The 13,433-nt window shown below is 36.9% G+C and overlaps 4 protein-coding genes across 5 annotated transcripts; 3 read left to right on the forward strand and 1 right to left on the reverse strand.

Moving 5' to 3' along the window:
• Positions 2,157-3,263, forward strand: LOC104699848. Its single transcript, XM_010415245.2, has 2 exons — positions 2,157-2,355; positions 2,716-3,263. The coding sequence occupies exons 1-2, from the start codon at positions 2,255-2,257 to the stop codon at positions 2,999-3,001; spliced, it is 387 nt and encodes a 128-aa protein (XP_010413547.1). The 5' UTR covers positions 2,157-2,254; the 3' UTR covers positions 3,002-3,263.
• On the reverse strand, positions 4,295-7,601 carry LOC104704182. The gene is made up of 15 exons (XM_019226960.1): positions 7,593-7,601; positions 7,051-7,176; positions 6,528-6,565; positions 6,376-6,430; positions 6,220-6,280; positions 6,036-6,094; positions 5,825-5,949; positions 5,642-5,701; positions 5,324-5,382; positions 5,139-5,215; positions 4,999-5,037; positions 4,779-4,841; positions 4,644-4,691; positions 4,444-4,563; positions 4,295-4,342 (listed from the first exon to the last, which is right to left on the reverse strand). Exons 1-15 carry the CDS (start codon positions 7,599-7,601, stop codon positions 4,295-4,297), a joined length of 987 nt encoding a protein of 328 aa, XP_019082505.1.
• On the forward strand, positions 8,719-11,799 carry LOC104699849 (3-hydroxyisobutyryl-CoA hydrolase-like protein 1, mitochondrial). 2 transcript variants are annotated; one of them, XM_010415246.1, is made up of 14 exons: positions 8,719-8,985; positions 9,073-9,153; positions 9,231-9,299; positions 9,407-9,470; positions 9,707-9,786; positions 9,878-9,961; positions 10,117-10,201; positions 10,438-10,523; positions 10,613-10,734; positions 10,837-10,897; positions 10,979-11,077; positions 11,165-11,266; positions 11,358-11,399; positions 11,508-11,799. In XM_010415246.1, exons 1-14 carry the CDS (start codon positions 8,872-8,874, stop codon positions 11,622-11,624), a joined length of 1,206 nt encoding a protein of 401 aa, XP_010413548.1. In that variant the 5' UTR covers positions 8,719-8,871; the 3' UTR covers positions 11,625-11,799. The 2 variants fall into 2 exon arrangements, with proteins under 2 accessions (XP_010413548.1, XP_010413549.1); XM_010415247.1 differs by having other exon boundaries at positions 10,450-10,523.
• On the forward strand, positions 12,088-13,405 carry LOC104704183 (pentatricopeptide repeat-containing protein At1g10270-like). The gene is made up of 2 exons (XM_010420311.1): positions 12,088-13,280; positions 13,348-13,405. Exons 1-2 carry the CDS (start codon positions 12,088-12,090, stop codon positions 13,403-13,405), a joined length of 1,251 nt encoding a protein of 416 aa, XP_010418613.1.

Consider the following 13,433-nt stretch of genomic DNA (forward strand, 5'->3'; position numbering starts at 1 on the left):
CACACCCTTTGAGCTAATACTCTACTCCGGGTTTCATCGCAAGGGATCCGGTTAAGAACCGATTTCGGTCCTTGCTTAGAAATGGTGATATCCCTCTTGCGGCGGCTCCAGTTGTCGTTGAGAATAGCAAAAAGAGCTCCTTTGGAAGGAAGGTTACCATGGAACTGACCTATGATGAAGTCTTTCCATCTGTTTTGATTCTTTTTTATCACCGCATTAGGGATTTTAACACATAGTTCCCCAGATTCGAGAGAATAGGGGGTACCCTTCTTTTCCATCTTACCGGAAGAACCTAGAAGCATTTGCTTCCAATTCGGGAGGGTTAGATTCAGGGGAGCAGCCACTGGGTCTGTGATAGGGTCCGGGATCTGAGTTCGCGAACCACTCGAGGTTGTTGGACTGACCACAGGGCTAGACGATTTTGCCTGACTGGAACCTTCCACGGAAAGGTCCTTTAAGGCGGCGGAATCAGGAGGCGCATTCGTTTTTGTCGGAAGCGGAACATGGGGGAGTCGAAATCTGCGGTTGGGGAGCTACCGAGCTCTCAGCTCGACGAAAGGGAGGAGCTGATGAACCAGAGGACGAGGGCTTGCGGGGGAATTTCTTTTTCTTAGTCATTTAGGGTTTCGAGGGTTGCCGCCGCCGAAATCGGCAACGGCGGGGAGAAGGGAAAAGGGGGGTTTCTCTTTTTTTTCCTAAAGCTAAACTTTTGTTGAATGATGATATTTTTCTTCTTGTACAAACACGTTATATGTGTTCTTGTTTTTGTCGCGCGAAACTTACTGGGAAGAAATGTTGTCAGAGTTGACTGGCATTATTATAACTTGGTTCTCGAATTGGCTTTTTTTTTCTTTCTATAAACATGTGTTACCATAATATTACATTTTCCGAATGTAAATATACACCAAAATAAAAATATATGGGCTCCACTTTGTCGACGTACACCAAACCATCGTGTGTATATCAGTGTGATAATTTATAGTATATAGTTCTCCAAAAACTTAGAGCCAATCACATTTATAAACGCCTAAATAAGTATGGTTTCATTGCATATATAAAATCCTAGGGACACGGTTTTTACAAGTAAATGGTGTATACATGTAGTTTAATATTCTCGCGCGCTAAAGAATTCATCAAATAAGAGTGTTCTGGAAACGGTGTAATGATACAAGTCAAACACGATTATTATTTAGTCATTGACGATGGGAAAAAAAGATAAATTTCCTATAATATTGGTCATGTGATTATATTAATTTCGGTACTATCTATATTTGCTAAGAAGTTTCATCAGTCACATATATTTTTTAGACCTCTATAGGCTATGAAATATAAAAATAAAAAGCATACGAACCAAAAGACTTAGGATTCGATAAAAGTCTATTTGAGAAATTAATGTAACGCACGAGAAGTTGAAATGAGTTGACTAGTCTTTCTTTAAATTCATTATCGCGTGACTGCATATGTGTAGAGTAGTGGTAGTAGTAGTAGTAGTAGATACGGTTGCATTCATAAAAGTGGATCTCTTCATAAACTAACATGATATAAACAAAACATCTTGAACTTTCTTTCATAACTTTGTAAACTATATCATACGAATCAGTTTTATTTTCACGATGAGATCATATTTTCTTTCACCAACTACGACAGTTTTTTCTTTTTTTTTTTCTTTGTGTGGTTAAATATATGACTAATATATAATTAGTTAGAAGACGTCCCTATTTGTAAAAATTGTGAGCCCTTCCTTCTTGTCTAACCAAACGGGAGTGTCTATCACGCTCTCTCCGGATATAAAGTCAAAGATATGACATCCCACAAGTTTCCTTTTGTTTGTGCAATTCCCAAATTGTACATAAAAAGGCTTCGAGAATAAGAACATCCCAACACAAAAACACAAGGGTAAAAATCGTCATTAATATTCGATTTTTATAATTTAAGGTTCTTTGTTTCTCCACCTCCCAAGCTCCAACTGAAAACGACTGCAAAGCAACCTGCGGTCTCTCTACCTTCTACCTGCCTTGTTACGCTATTATATTTTTTCTTTATTGATTACTATTTTCCTTGATTTTATAAAAACTATATTATTTCTTATGGACCGACTTGCGAATATTTTAAGTCTTTAATAAACCCAATTTAGATACTTTTTTTTTCCCTTCATATTGTAGTAGAATCAATTCTCTCCCTCTCTCATTTTCTCTCCATCTCCTCCTCCTTCTCCTTCATATTTCTCCGTCTTCTGCTAATTAAGGAAACAAAAATGGTGGATCCTGATAGAAGAGTGTGTTGCATGTGTGGTGATGTGGGTTTCTTCGACAAGCTCTTTCATTGCAGCAAGTGCCTTAATCGCTTTCAACACTCGTATGTTTTTTACATATATTAGTGTTTATATATATCTATCTATACCATATGTACTTATGTGTGTACTATACTCATCATCATCATCATGCATATTAACAGCATAGAGTAGATTTAGATCGCAGTGGACGGTGAGATCGCGTGCCACGTGCTCTATATCTATTTAGCAGATGATCATCATCATACATCAAATCAAAAGCTAGCATGCATATATGATATTTATGTATGTATGTATGTATATACATATAGGATGTGTATATATTTCATACGAGAACTTTCTCAACAACTACCATACTTATCTCTACATGGACTATCACCATCATCAATTCATGATCGTGATCATAAATCTTTGATATATACCAGGTACTGTAGTAGCTATTACAGAGAGCAAGCTGATCCAATCAAGATCTGTGATTGGTGTCAGTGTGAAGCAAAGAGTCGAAGCGGAGCGAAACACGGTGTTAATGGTGGATCGTCTAAGAGATCGTACCGGTCGGAATACTCTTCAGGCCACCAAATCAAACAGCAAGAGACTAACCAAACCACTAGTAGTAGTGTTCCTCCAGCAGCCGACAAGGGTAAAACCGGCGTGCCTTCTCCTAGACCGGCCACTCGCAGGTACAAGCTTCTCAAGGATGTTATGTGTTAGTCTTGTGTTCTTGAAATAACAAAAAAAAAAGAGCGTTTAAGATATGGAGAGTTAATTAGGATCTGGGATAATAAGACACATGTATGTAAGATATATATATATATATATCTAGGGTTATGGTAGCTAGATGTTGTTATGGTTTGAGAAGCAATGTAATTTACCTGCGGAGTTATGTCTTAGATATGCTGCTAGCTAGCGAGTGAGTGTTTGAAATAAATTAAGTAATGTTTTTATAACAACATAAATCTTCTGTTTGGTTGAATGATTATTTTGTGCTTTAGTAAATTGAAATCGCTGCTCATCAGACCAAGAGAAAAAGAGAAAAAAATTGTTATCCCTCGGCATATGATGACACAAGCAAAAGACACAAACAAGCTAGTCATAACACTCGTTTAGTTTTGACATTGTTTTCTTATACTGAAAATGCTTTGTTTGTTTTTATGAGTTGATTAGTGTTAATCTATGTGTTAAATCTAAAATATACTATGAAAGGATTTCTGATAAACCAACTATTGAGCGACACAATTGTCATATTAGTTTGAGTTTTTATTTCACATGGAAAAACATGTTCCGAAGATTGATGTTTTTGGTAGAGAGGAGTCACGAACAGTTAAGTAGTTGAAAAAGACTATTTGATGACCACTACACAATTTATACAGAAACATATAGTGAATATGATTATGAGAAATCAGCGTGGTGAGATTGCGTGAGAACGGTGAGATAAACTCGAGTTAGAGATCCAAAAAAGAATCTTAATCACGGCCTCATCCACACATATCTAGCTGTTCATGGTCTCACAGTGGAGATTTTATGAATAGAAGTCACCGGCAAAGCAGTGTCACGCAGCACATTGATCACACATATATGTATTGCTGAGATTCTTCAGGAGAAATGAATGCATTTTTAAGTCCTTTGTCTTGTTTCCTCTTTTGGACCAAAGAGAGATAAATAAACTAATTGATATAACCAAAACTAAAAAAAAGCTGCCACCTTTCTTTCTCTGCCACTCAAATTCATTCGTCCTTTCTCCATTTTTTTTAACTTCCTTTTAGCCACTAAAAACTATTTACGCTTAAACAAGTGATTAATTTTTTACACCCGATTAATTTGTAGAGAATATTAATTTAGGGAGGTTTTACTGTAATTAAAAATTTCATCTTTCCATATATAAGTGAATAAATGTTATGTGTGGGTCATATTCTAGATTTTAACCCGCAATGAATGGATACACTGTTTGTGCGAAGAGCTCTACAACATACTCTACAAGAGATAATAGTCACGCGCTCCTATTCTTCAAAGGACTTTATGAGTCTTCCCGTAGAATCTGTTAATGAACGGCGACTGCAACAAAGATGATTCACATATTCAGAGCTTTACCTTAACAGAACAATATTAAATTAACTGACGAAGACGGATTTTTGTTTTTCATTTCTTGTTCTTACCTTCTGGAATGTAGGGACGTCTGGTGAAGGCTGAGGGTAGAATTTGTAGAACCTCATGCTTTGAAAGGCTCGCTGTGTATCTACGTCCAATTCTTTCGCTTTCTTTCGAGCATCTTTTGCCTTCAAGTATAATACCACCACATTGGCACATTTAGCAAACCGTTTCATTTGAATGTAACTCACAGTTAAAAATTTGTTACCTCTCGGTTAGCTTTCTTGGCCGCTCGAACCTGCTCTTTCACAAATTCCTGAGAAAAAATAAAGAAAAATAGTGATTTAGAGATGCAGATACTTAAGTGTCAAGAACTGACAACCCTGTTACAGCTCAAACTTACTTTGAATTCATCCTTTTGTTCCGCGCATAATTTTTCATTTTCAATCTGATCATCGACAAATTCCTGAAATAGATGCACAACAAGCCATCTCCAGATTTAGAATACAGTGAATGCAATTTTGAACACAAAAGGAAATATGGCAGAGCCAAGATGACAACTCTCTCAAACCAAATGAAGAAGAAGTATTTGTGGTATGGTAACAGAAAAGCCAATCACACACCTCAAGTTCATCAAGCTCCCAGTCAAATTCACATGGCAGCTGGAACAAACAGAAAGATTGAAACTTGATTATCAAGAAAGTACTCAAAAACAATGTGCCCCTACCAAAACACAACATTCATTGCTTGCCATAAAACTTACCGGCGGTTCAGTGGGGAAAATCATGTAGACTACGGTACTCTCTTCAAGTTCATTTTCCTCAATTGGTTGATAGAAATCTGCAAAGTGAAAATTTACATATAATCCAACGCCAACCATCAGCTGTAAATGGCTCTTTCACTCATGCAACTTTTGACTAGTATTGGTAGTAGAGTAATAAAACTCACAGGGAATGCAATACTCGAACATCCTAGCACGTTCTTCCTTCAACTGTCTGAGAGCAGATCTGCAGATGATTTACAAAGCTAAGTTGAGCACACTAGAACTGGTAGATTCAAACACATCAGATTTGCAATGGCAAAGACACATCCATAAACCCTACAGAGAAAGTCATTACGTAGAACAATGCAACCCAACACGTCACACTATGAAGCAGTGTAGATACGTGATGCCTTGTTCCATGTTCTGGTTTCAATATTATTATTATATGTAATGTAAACTAAAATCCAATTGAACATCGTTTTTGAATATTATATGTTTCATACCTCCTTTGTTTACAGCCCAAGATAAAAATTTGAAAGTACATCCTGTCAACTTGTCTATCTCTGCAAAAAATTTAGCAACTGTTGGTAAAACATCCAAAGTAAGAAAAACATGTGACGTAAAATATGTGTCTCTTCTCAATGATTAAGCCATCCGAAGAAATGTGTCACATGTGCATGTGTTACCTTTTCTCAATAGGAATGTAAGGAATCCAGTCCATTTTCATCTGCTTCATTGGAAAGATTTCCTCCATTGCACTTTGAATAGATACTGTTGCTATCTTATCAGAAGGTGGAAGGACAGATTCAATCTGCAAATATAGAATATTAGAAAGAGAGATGAAATAATATATATATGATCATGTGCGATTGATGGAGATTTAAACAATAACTTAACAGCAATCACTGTTGGGATATCTCTAATCTTCTTTGTATCTTTGTAGGAGACTAATTGAGCTGCAAGTATAGAAAGAGACGATTAAAACGTGAAAGAAAGAGGAAGAGAGCATATATACTTGGAGACGAAAGAGACTTGAAAAAAACAAGGGGAAACAAAAAGAAAAGCAAGAGAAACAGCTTACGTTCGGCAGAAGCAAAAACAAAGAATTTCTTCCCAAGGAGCAATCCTTCCTCTAATGTTTGCTGGCACAAGAGAAGAAACATAAATACAAGAATCTCATAGACTCAGACAAAAAAAAAATTAAAAAAAATGGGAGAATGTAACCAAAACAACTTACTTCAAGATTTTTGAAATCCCAGTTGAATTGGTGAAAGTGCATCAAATTTGTCCCACTACAATCAAACCATGAGCAAAGCAAGAAAATAAAATAAAATAATATATAATGGAGACAGTAAGTCTGATGCTGACACGCCAAATAAACAAATATACCTCAATTCCCACGGAAATGCAACCTTCCACAAATCTTCCTGAAAACACACAAACAAGCGCACATGTAAATCTGCCACTCACACGGCATCAATAAGTATATAAAACAAGGCATATACTTTGACGTCAAAATATATGAAAATAAGTTACACCACACTCAAAGAATCCTTTGGAACAAATGGCACAAGAAGTAGAATGGGCATATAATTTTTTTTTTCCAATAGAGATAAACCCCGCAGACCGTTCTGACAACACCAAAATAATTTCGAAATCTTAAGCAGCTCTTAACATACATATCTAGTGTAGGTTAAGATATAGGAGAGAAGCAAACAAATGAACAGATAGATTCCTTCTTCCTCTAAAATACAGGTTTAAAACGTAAGTCACAGCGTATTTTGCGTTATGATCATATAAAAGCTTAGATAAACCTAAAACCCTCAAATTGCTTTGCATGGAATCCAAGTGATGAATCATACATAAGCACCATACATGACTATATCTTATAGTAAGGTTAGCAAAACAATACCAGATTACGTTTCTCCTCCACGTACTGAGGCTCTTCCTTTGTTTCTGTCGCTCTCGATTTCTTATTTCTTGGAGCCGGTTTCTTCTCAGTTTCATTATTCGTCGTCAACTTTCGCTTATTTAGAGGCTGTACACAGAAATAAAAACCATCAACGGATCTGTGTGACAGAGAAACCCTTAGATGTCAATATAATCATGACGAAGAAGAAGAAAGAAGAGAATTTCACCATGATTAGGGGTTTTGCGAGAGAAGCGGCGATGGGGATGACTGGAGAAGAAAGATGGGATTTTGTTTTAAAAAAAAAAACACTGTATGATGTAAGTAAGGGTCATCTACAATGGAGATATGTTAACAAATTTCTTAGTGATTTAAAGGTAAAAATTAAATGAAAATAGGGAATAAGCTAAGAAATAAATCTTAGCTAAGATATTTCTTAGAACAAGTGTCAAATGTGTCTAAATACATGTACTAATTTCTATCTTATAAATACATGTACTAATTTCTTGTTCTACCATGTTAGTCATTAAATTTTTATGACTTACTGATATCATTATTATTATTATTTTGGTAAAAGTTATCAGTATTAATTTATGGTACTGATCGGACCATATGTTTACATGGAATTTTTAAAAATTATTATTTTATTATTTTATTAAATTACGTCATTTTTTTACACCGGCTAACTTGAAACCAAAAATATTTATTAATTTATAAAAAATATTCCCTCCGTCTCATAATATATGATGTTTAGAGAAATATTTTTGTTTCATAATATAAGATGTTTACAACTTTTTATATAACTTTTAGATTAATTTTATATTTTCTATTATACAGTAACTATTTTTTAATATACGTGTTTTAACTAAAACATCCTATATTTTGAAACGAAAAGAGTATTAGTTTACAGAGGTTTTACTGTAATTAAAATTTTCATCATTCCATATAAAAGTGAATAACCTTCAAATAAAATAATAGTTTAAGTAATTAACCAAAGGAGAGAGAGAGCGGGAAAGATAGGAGATGGAAAGGAGAGATTATATTGCTTATGGGAGACGATGTGTTTAGTTTTAGGAATAAAACTCTGTTTTAATAGGGCTTTGTTGTGGGAGAACGTTTAGGAGAGGAGGGGAAGTGTCGATTTCTTTCTCCTTGAGATTTTTAGATTTTTCGTCTACCCTTATCTTACTACATATTTTCTCAGCCAACTTAGCATATGATACATTATTAGTGATCTCTTCATAAGAAAAGAATCTTTTCTTGAAATCCATGGTATATTTTCTCTGATATTTGAATAGTATCAATCATAATGAAAGCATATGACTGGAGTATTTTCATTGTCAACTGAAAAAGAAAGAGAAAAAAAACGGTTTCTAATTTTACATTTTTTCGTAGCAGTCTATAAACATAGGTGTACTCATTTGTCTTAGTTGCACTAAATTTTTGTATTAGTAATTTTCTACATAATTGTATCTAATGTCCTAGTTGTCTCATATGTGCAATTCCCAAATTTTTTTATAAATGTTGCATCTATTTTTTTGGGTTAATGAGAGAAGAGAAAGAATGTTTATTATATTGGTTATTATTATTATTTTTTTAAGATTTAAATTTATAATATAATATAAGAAGGATAGATTGGAGTTTTAATAATATTGAAAAGGAAAAGGGTAATGAGAACAAAAGGGGCGGAGAGATTAAAATCCGGGATAAACTCGCCACGACCCCGAATCGATCCGCCATGTCTGATTTTGCCAAATAAGAGTAGAGAGAGAGAGAGTTCTTCACTTCTTCTTCTTTGTTTACAACGAAGACGAAAGAAGACTGATGCATAACGCAAAGGGACTCTTGGGACGAATCGTTCGAGATAAGCAATGGAGATTTGGGTATCGGAGAAGCTTCTGTTCGCTTAAAGTCATTCCCGAGGACCTTGATAACCAGGTTCGGAGGTGTTTATCATTTGTACCATTCTCACTCTCTCTCTTTCTCTTTTTTAGGAAAATTCAAATGATTGTTTTTTGATTTTAGGTTCTCGTTGAAGGAAGTGGTTGTTCCCGTACTGCGATTCTTAACAGACCACCTGCGCTAAATGCCCTCACCACTCACATGGTACTCTCTATTTTGCTCTGATGGGTTTGATTTGTGTAAGTGTGTGACGTTGATTTGTGTAATTTTTGTGTGAATAGGGTTATAGGTTGCAGAAACTTTATAAGAATTGGGAAGAAGATCCAAATATTGGATTTGTGATGATGAAGGTAATTTTTTTTGTTGCTTCTTCTTCTTATTGTGTGTATCTAAATTATTGTGTTTGAGAGGTGAAAAAAAGCTCCTAAGTTGTATTTTGACTTGAACTGTTTTGAAGGGGAGTGGAAGGGCATTTTGTGCTGGTGGCGATATTGTGTCTCTCTACAAGTTAATGAAGAGAGGTACAAGAAGTTTCACTATATACGTTGTGATGTTTGATTCCTCCTGGGAAGCTATATAGAATTGAAATTGCGAGTTTTTGTTTGTTCATGAAGATTAGGTTGTTTTTTGTGGTACTTTTGTTATCTGTATTGGGGTTGGAAAGACAGTTTTTTTACTGATTAGAGAAGGTTCTGCAGTATCTTATTTACTCTCACTGCTCATTGCTTCACTTATTTATCCTTAAATCTCTATGTAGGTAGCCCGGATGCTATTAGGGAGTTTTTCTGGTGTTTGTATAGTTTTATATACTTGCTAGGCACTTATTTAAAGCCACATGTAAGTGATCTTTACTTTTTTTGTTAATCATTCTGCAACCAATAGGTAATAACTATGAGTAGAATGACACCATTAGTTGCCCTGCATACAGGTGGCAATTCTTAACGGTGTTACCATGGGAGGTGGAACTGGAGTTTCCATACCTGGGACATTTCGTGTAGCTACTGATAGATCTGTATGTAAATTTCCGTCTATGTAGTATATGCTATTTCTCCCCAACTTTCATCATCTATTTCCTCTTTTCAATTAGTCGGGTCAGCTGGATTCTAGTTTAGTTCCGTTGTCCAACTTCTTGGAGAAATGCAGTAACTAGGCTCATGGATATTGCAGATTTTTGCTACCCCTGAAACAATCATTGGTTTTCATCCTGATGCTGGCGCTTCTTTTAATCTCTCCCACTTACCTGGTCGCTTAGGTATGCTTGTCTTATGTTTTGAACTGCTTAAATTGTCTCTAGGTCAATGTTATTAAATTCTGGAAAGCATTTTTTATTAGAGAATTACCAAAGAAATCACTGATCCAGCAGGAAAGTTAAAACTAACAAATTCTGCCTATAACTACCAACTCAGCCTAACTTGCTTCAAAGTTTTCCTGTTTCATAGTAGTATACATTAGCTCCCTAAGATGGATGATTTAATAGAGTGTATGCAGGGGAGTATCTAGGTTTGACTGGGTTAAAGCTCAGTGGGGCAGAAATGTTGGCTTGTGGCCTTGCCACACATTATATTAGAAGTGAGGTAATTTAGATTACATAATTTGAGATTTTTCTGTTTTCATTGAACTTATCTTACATGCTAGATAATAAGGCTTTCTTCTCCTACAACAGGAGGTTCCTGTAATGGAAGAACAGCTCAAGAAGCTGCTCACAGATGATCCGTCTGTTGTTGAGTCATGCTTAGAAAAATGTTCAGAAGTTGCTCATCCAGAAAAGACTGGTGTTCTTGGCAGGTTTGTTTTCGTGAAACTTGGAGATACACAACTCCTTCCTTGTATATTCTCCTCATACTACCTCCCAAGTCCTAAGCTTGCGTTGTTTCTGATTTTTCTTAGGATTGATTTACTTGAAAAATGCTTCGGCCATGACACAGTAGAAGAAATTATTGATTCTTTGGTAAGTCCCTACAACCAATGATTCTGCAAGACTGTGACCATATCTCGAGTCACTAGAAGTAACGGTGTTTTGGATCGCCAGGAAGTCGAGGCTAGTAGAGGAAAAGACACATGGTGCATTACAACTCTTCGTAGACTTAAAGAAACATCACCGTTATCTTTGAAGGTGGCATTGAGATCTGTAAGTTCACAATCAAATTTGCTTGTAAAACCCATCTTCAAATTTCCTTTTCTCGACTTATATAGCTTCTTTAAACGAATCGAATAGATCCGGGAAGGAAGATTTCAAACACTTGACCAATGCTTAATCCGAGAGTATAGAATGTCGCTACAAGGAACAATCGGGCCAATGTCTGCCAATTTTTGCGAGGTATGTGAATTTCCGGTATAGAAAAGCTTGACATTGCAAACTGAGAAGGAGAGTCGTCACTAATGAGTAATGGTTTCAATGGTGTGACAAGGGAGTACGAGCTCGATTGATAGACAAGGACGAAGCACCGAAGGTATGGATGGTTATGTTACATTTACATCATATTCGAGTAACGCATCACTGTGTATATATTAAGTAGGCCATTAAATTGAATTAATGATAAGAACTGGTGGGTGTGCAGTGGGGTCCACCGAGCTTGGAGAAAGTATCAGAGGACATGGTGGATGACTACTTCTCTGCCTTGACTGCGACGGAACCTGATCTTGACCTTCCTGTCAAACTCAGAGAAAGCATTTAGATTCAAAATTGACTTACATTATCACTCTCCCCTTGGTTAACGAAAAGACCTTAGTACGTTGGGAGACTGATTTCATTCATCCAGAAGCAGAATGTGTTGCAGGATTTTTGTATTTAACAAAATATTACTTAAATTTTTTAATAAAGTAATTATTAATAAAATGAATTTGCTAGTATCGTTTTCGATAAAATCGTAGTGGGTGATGGATGAACAAGTCTCGTTAAAGATGAAGTGATCGGTGCTTGGAATTTTAATATATAAGTTTAGGATAGCTACATGAGCCACTTTGAATGAGCCAAGAATGCACTAATCAATTCAATTGTGTTAGAGTTAGACCTAATTCAATTTGCATGTAGACTTGAAAACAAATACTAGAGTTTTTTTTTACTTGTCAGTTTTTTAGAAAGAAACAGAGCTTTTAGTTCTGTACTCTTCTCGGAACCCTAAGTTAACTAAGGTGGTCATGTCTCTCTCTCTCCTCCGACTCCGCATCCGCTCCGCCCTCTATTTCTCCTCTCGGATCTACCAGCAACACCGCCAAGTCTCCTCTCTCCCCCATCCCACTCCTATCTCAGCCGCCGACGTCCCTTTCCCTCTCCCGAGAGATCCGTCGTCACCACCCCTGGTGGCGCCTCCGAAATTGGAATGCTGCACCACCCAGCTAAACACCAGAGTAAAGCTAATGATCAAGATGTTAAACCTCGACTACGCGGCGGAGCTCTCGCGTTACGCCGTCTTCACAAAAAGCCGCCAAAACGTCACCGTCGAGATCTGCGAGGCCATAATCAATGCAATGTGCAAAGCCAAGCGTTACAACGACGCATTACATCACTTCCATTACTTCTTCAACGACTACAACCTCAAACCAAACATCTCTTGCTGCAACCACATCATCGGTGCACTTTGTGATCAACATCGTCTCGACGACGCATTTGCACTGTACGGTCACATCTTGGAAAACGCTTCTTTCCTCCGTCCAAACGAAGAGACACACCAGCTCTTAGCGAAAGGTTTGATTGATGCGGACAAGCTTCAAAGCGCTTTGCATTTCGTCAGGAGATTGATGAATAAAGAAGACGACGTCGGTTCCTCTGTGCTTAACCATCTGATTCGTGGCCACTTGAAAGACGGGGACTTCACGTCTGCCAAGAGAATCTTCGATATACTGAAGCTGAAACGTGTCTCCTCGACGGATGCTCAAGTTTTCGACTTGGTTTATTCTTTCCTTGGTGGAGACTACAATGAGATTGCTATCGTGAAGGCCACGTTCATGGAGTTTTGGTTTGAGAAAGGAGATGATAAGGAAGCTATGGAGTGTTACATGACTCTTGCGCCCAAAGATTTCAGAATGAATGCAAAAACCGGTAATACCCTTCTGCAACTTTTCCTTAAGTACGGCAAGAGAACCGAAGCTTGGACATTGTTCTACCAAATGCTGGAGAGACGCAATGAGCAGCCATCAAGGTTCGATTCAGAGACTTGTAATATAATGGTGAACGAGTGTTTCAAGCTAGGAGAGATTAGTGAAGCAATCAAGACCTTTGACAAGGTTAAGACCGTTGAGGATGATGAGTCACAACTATGTTACGCAAACATACTCGCAAGATTATGTGAGCAGGGCATGTTGCCAGAAGCAGAGACTTACTTTGCGGAGATGTCCTCTAAGCAATACCTTGTCCCTAACATTCCTTCCTATAGAAAAATGATCGATGCTTACTGTAAGGTTGCAAGATTCGACGATGCCTTCCGAGTGTTGGACCGAGCAGTGGAAGCAAAACTAAATTGCGTTGCCACTTTTCTTGCCTCTGA

This window comes from Camelina sativa, chromosome 7, assembly GCF_000633955.1.
Source record: "Camelina sativa cultivar DH55 chromosome 7, Cs, whole genome shotgun sequence".
Lineage (NCBI taxonomy): Eukaryota > Viridiplantae > Streptophyta > Magnoliopsida > Brassicales > Brassicaceae > Camelina > Camelina sativa.

What these genes read in the sequence shown, in the direction of transcription:
- LOC104704183 (XM_010420311.1), top strand. Translation starts at nt 12,088, where the DNA reads ATGTCTCTCTCTCTCCTCCGACTCCGCATCCGCTCCGCCCTCTATTTC. An exon ending in GAGACTTACTTTGCGGAGAT is followed by an intron (nt 13,281 to 13,347) that starts GTCCTCTAAGCA and finishes GCTTACTGTAAG; the next exon opens with GTTGCAAGATTCGACGATGC.
- LOC104699848 (XM_010415245.2), top strand. Translation starts at nt 2,255, where the DNA reads ATGGTGGATCCTGATAGAAGAGTGTGTTGCATGTGTGGTGATGTGGGT. An exon ending in CTTAATCGCTTTCAACACTC is followed by an intron (nt 2,356 to 2,715) that starts GTATGTTTTTTA and finishes GATATATACCAG; the next exon opens with GTACTGTAGTAGCTATTACA.
- LOC104704182 (XM_019226960.1), bottom strand. An exon ending in TTGGGCTGTAAACAAAGGAG is followed by an intron (nt 5,383 to 5,641) that starts GTATGAAACATA and finishes AATCATCTGCAG; the next exon opens with ATCTGCTCTCAGACAGTTGA. An exon ending in TTTTCCCCACTGAACCGCCG is followed by an intron (nt 5,038 to 5,138) that starts GTAAGTTTTATG and finishes TGTTTGTTCCAG; the next exon opens with CTGCCATGTGAATTTGACTG.
- LOC104699849 (XM_010415246.1), top strand. Translation starts at nt 8,872, where the DNA reads ATGCATAACGCAAAGGGACTCTTGGGACGAATCGTTCGAGATAAGCAA. An exon ending in TTGGATTTGTGATGATGAAG is followed by an intron (nt 9,300 to 9,406) that starts GTAATTTTTTTT and finishes ACTGTTTTGAAG; the next exon opens with GGGAGTGGAAGGGCATTTTG. An exon ending in TGAAGGTGGCATTGAGATCT is followed by an intron (nt 11,078 to 11,164) that starts GTAAGTTCACAA and finishes CGAATCGAATAG; the next exon opens with ATCCGGGAAGGAAGATTTCA.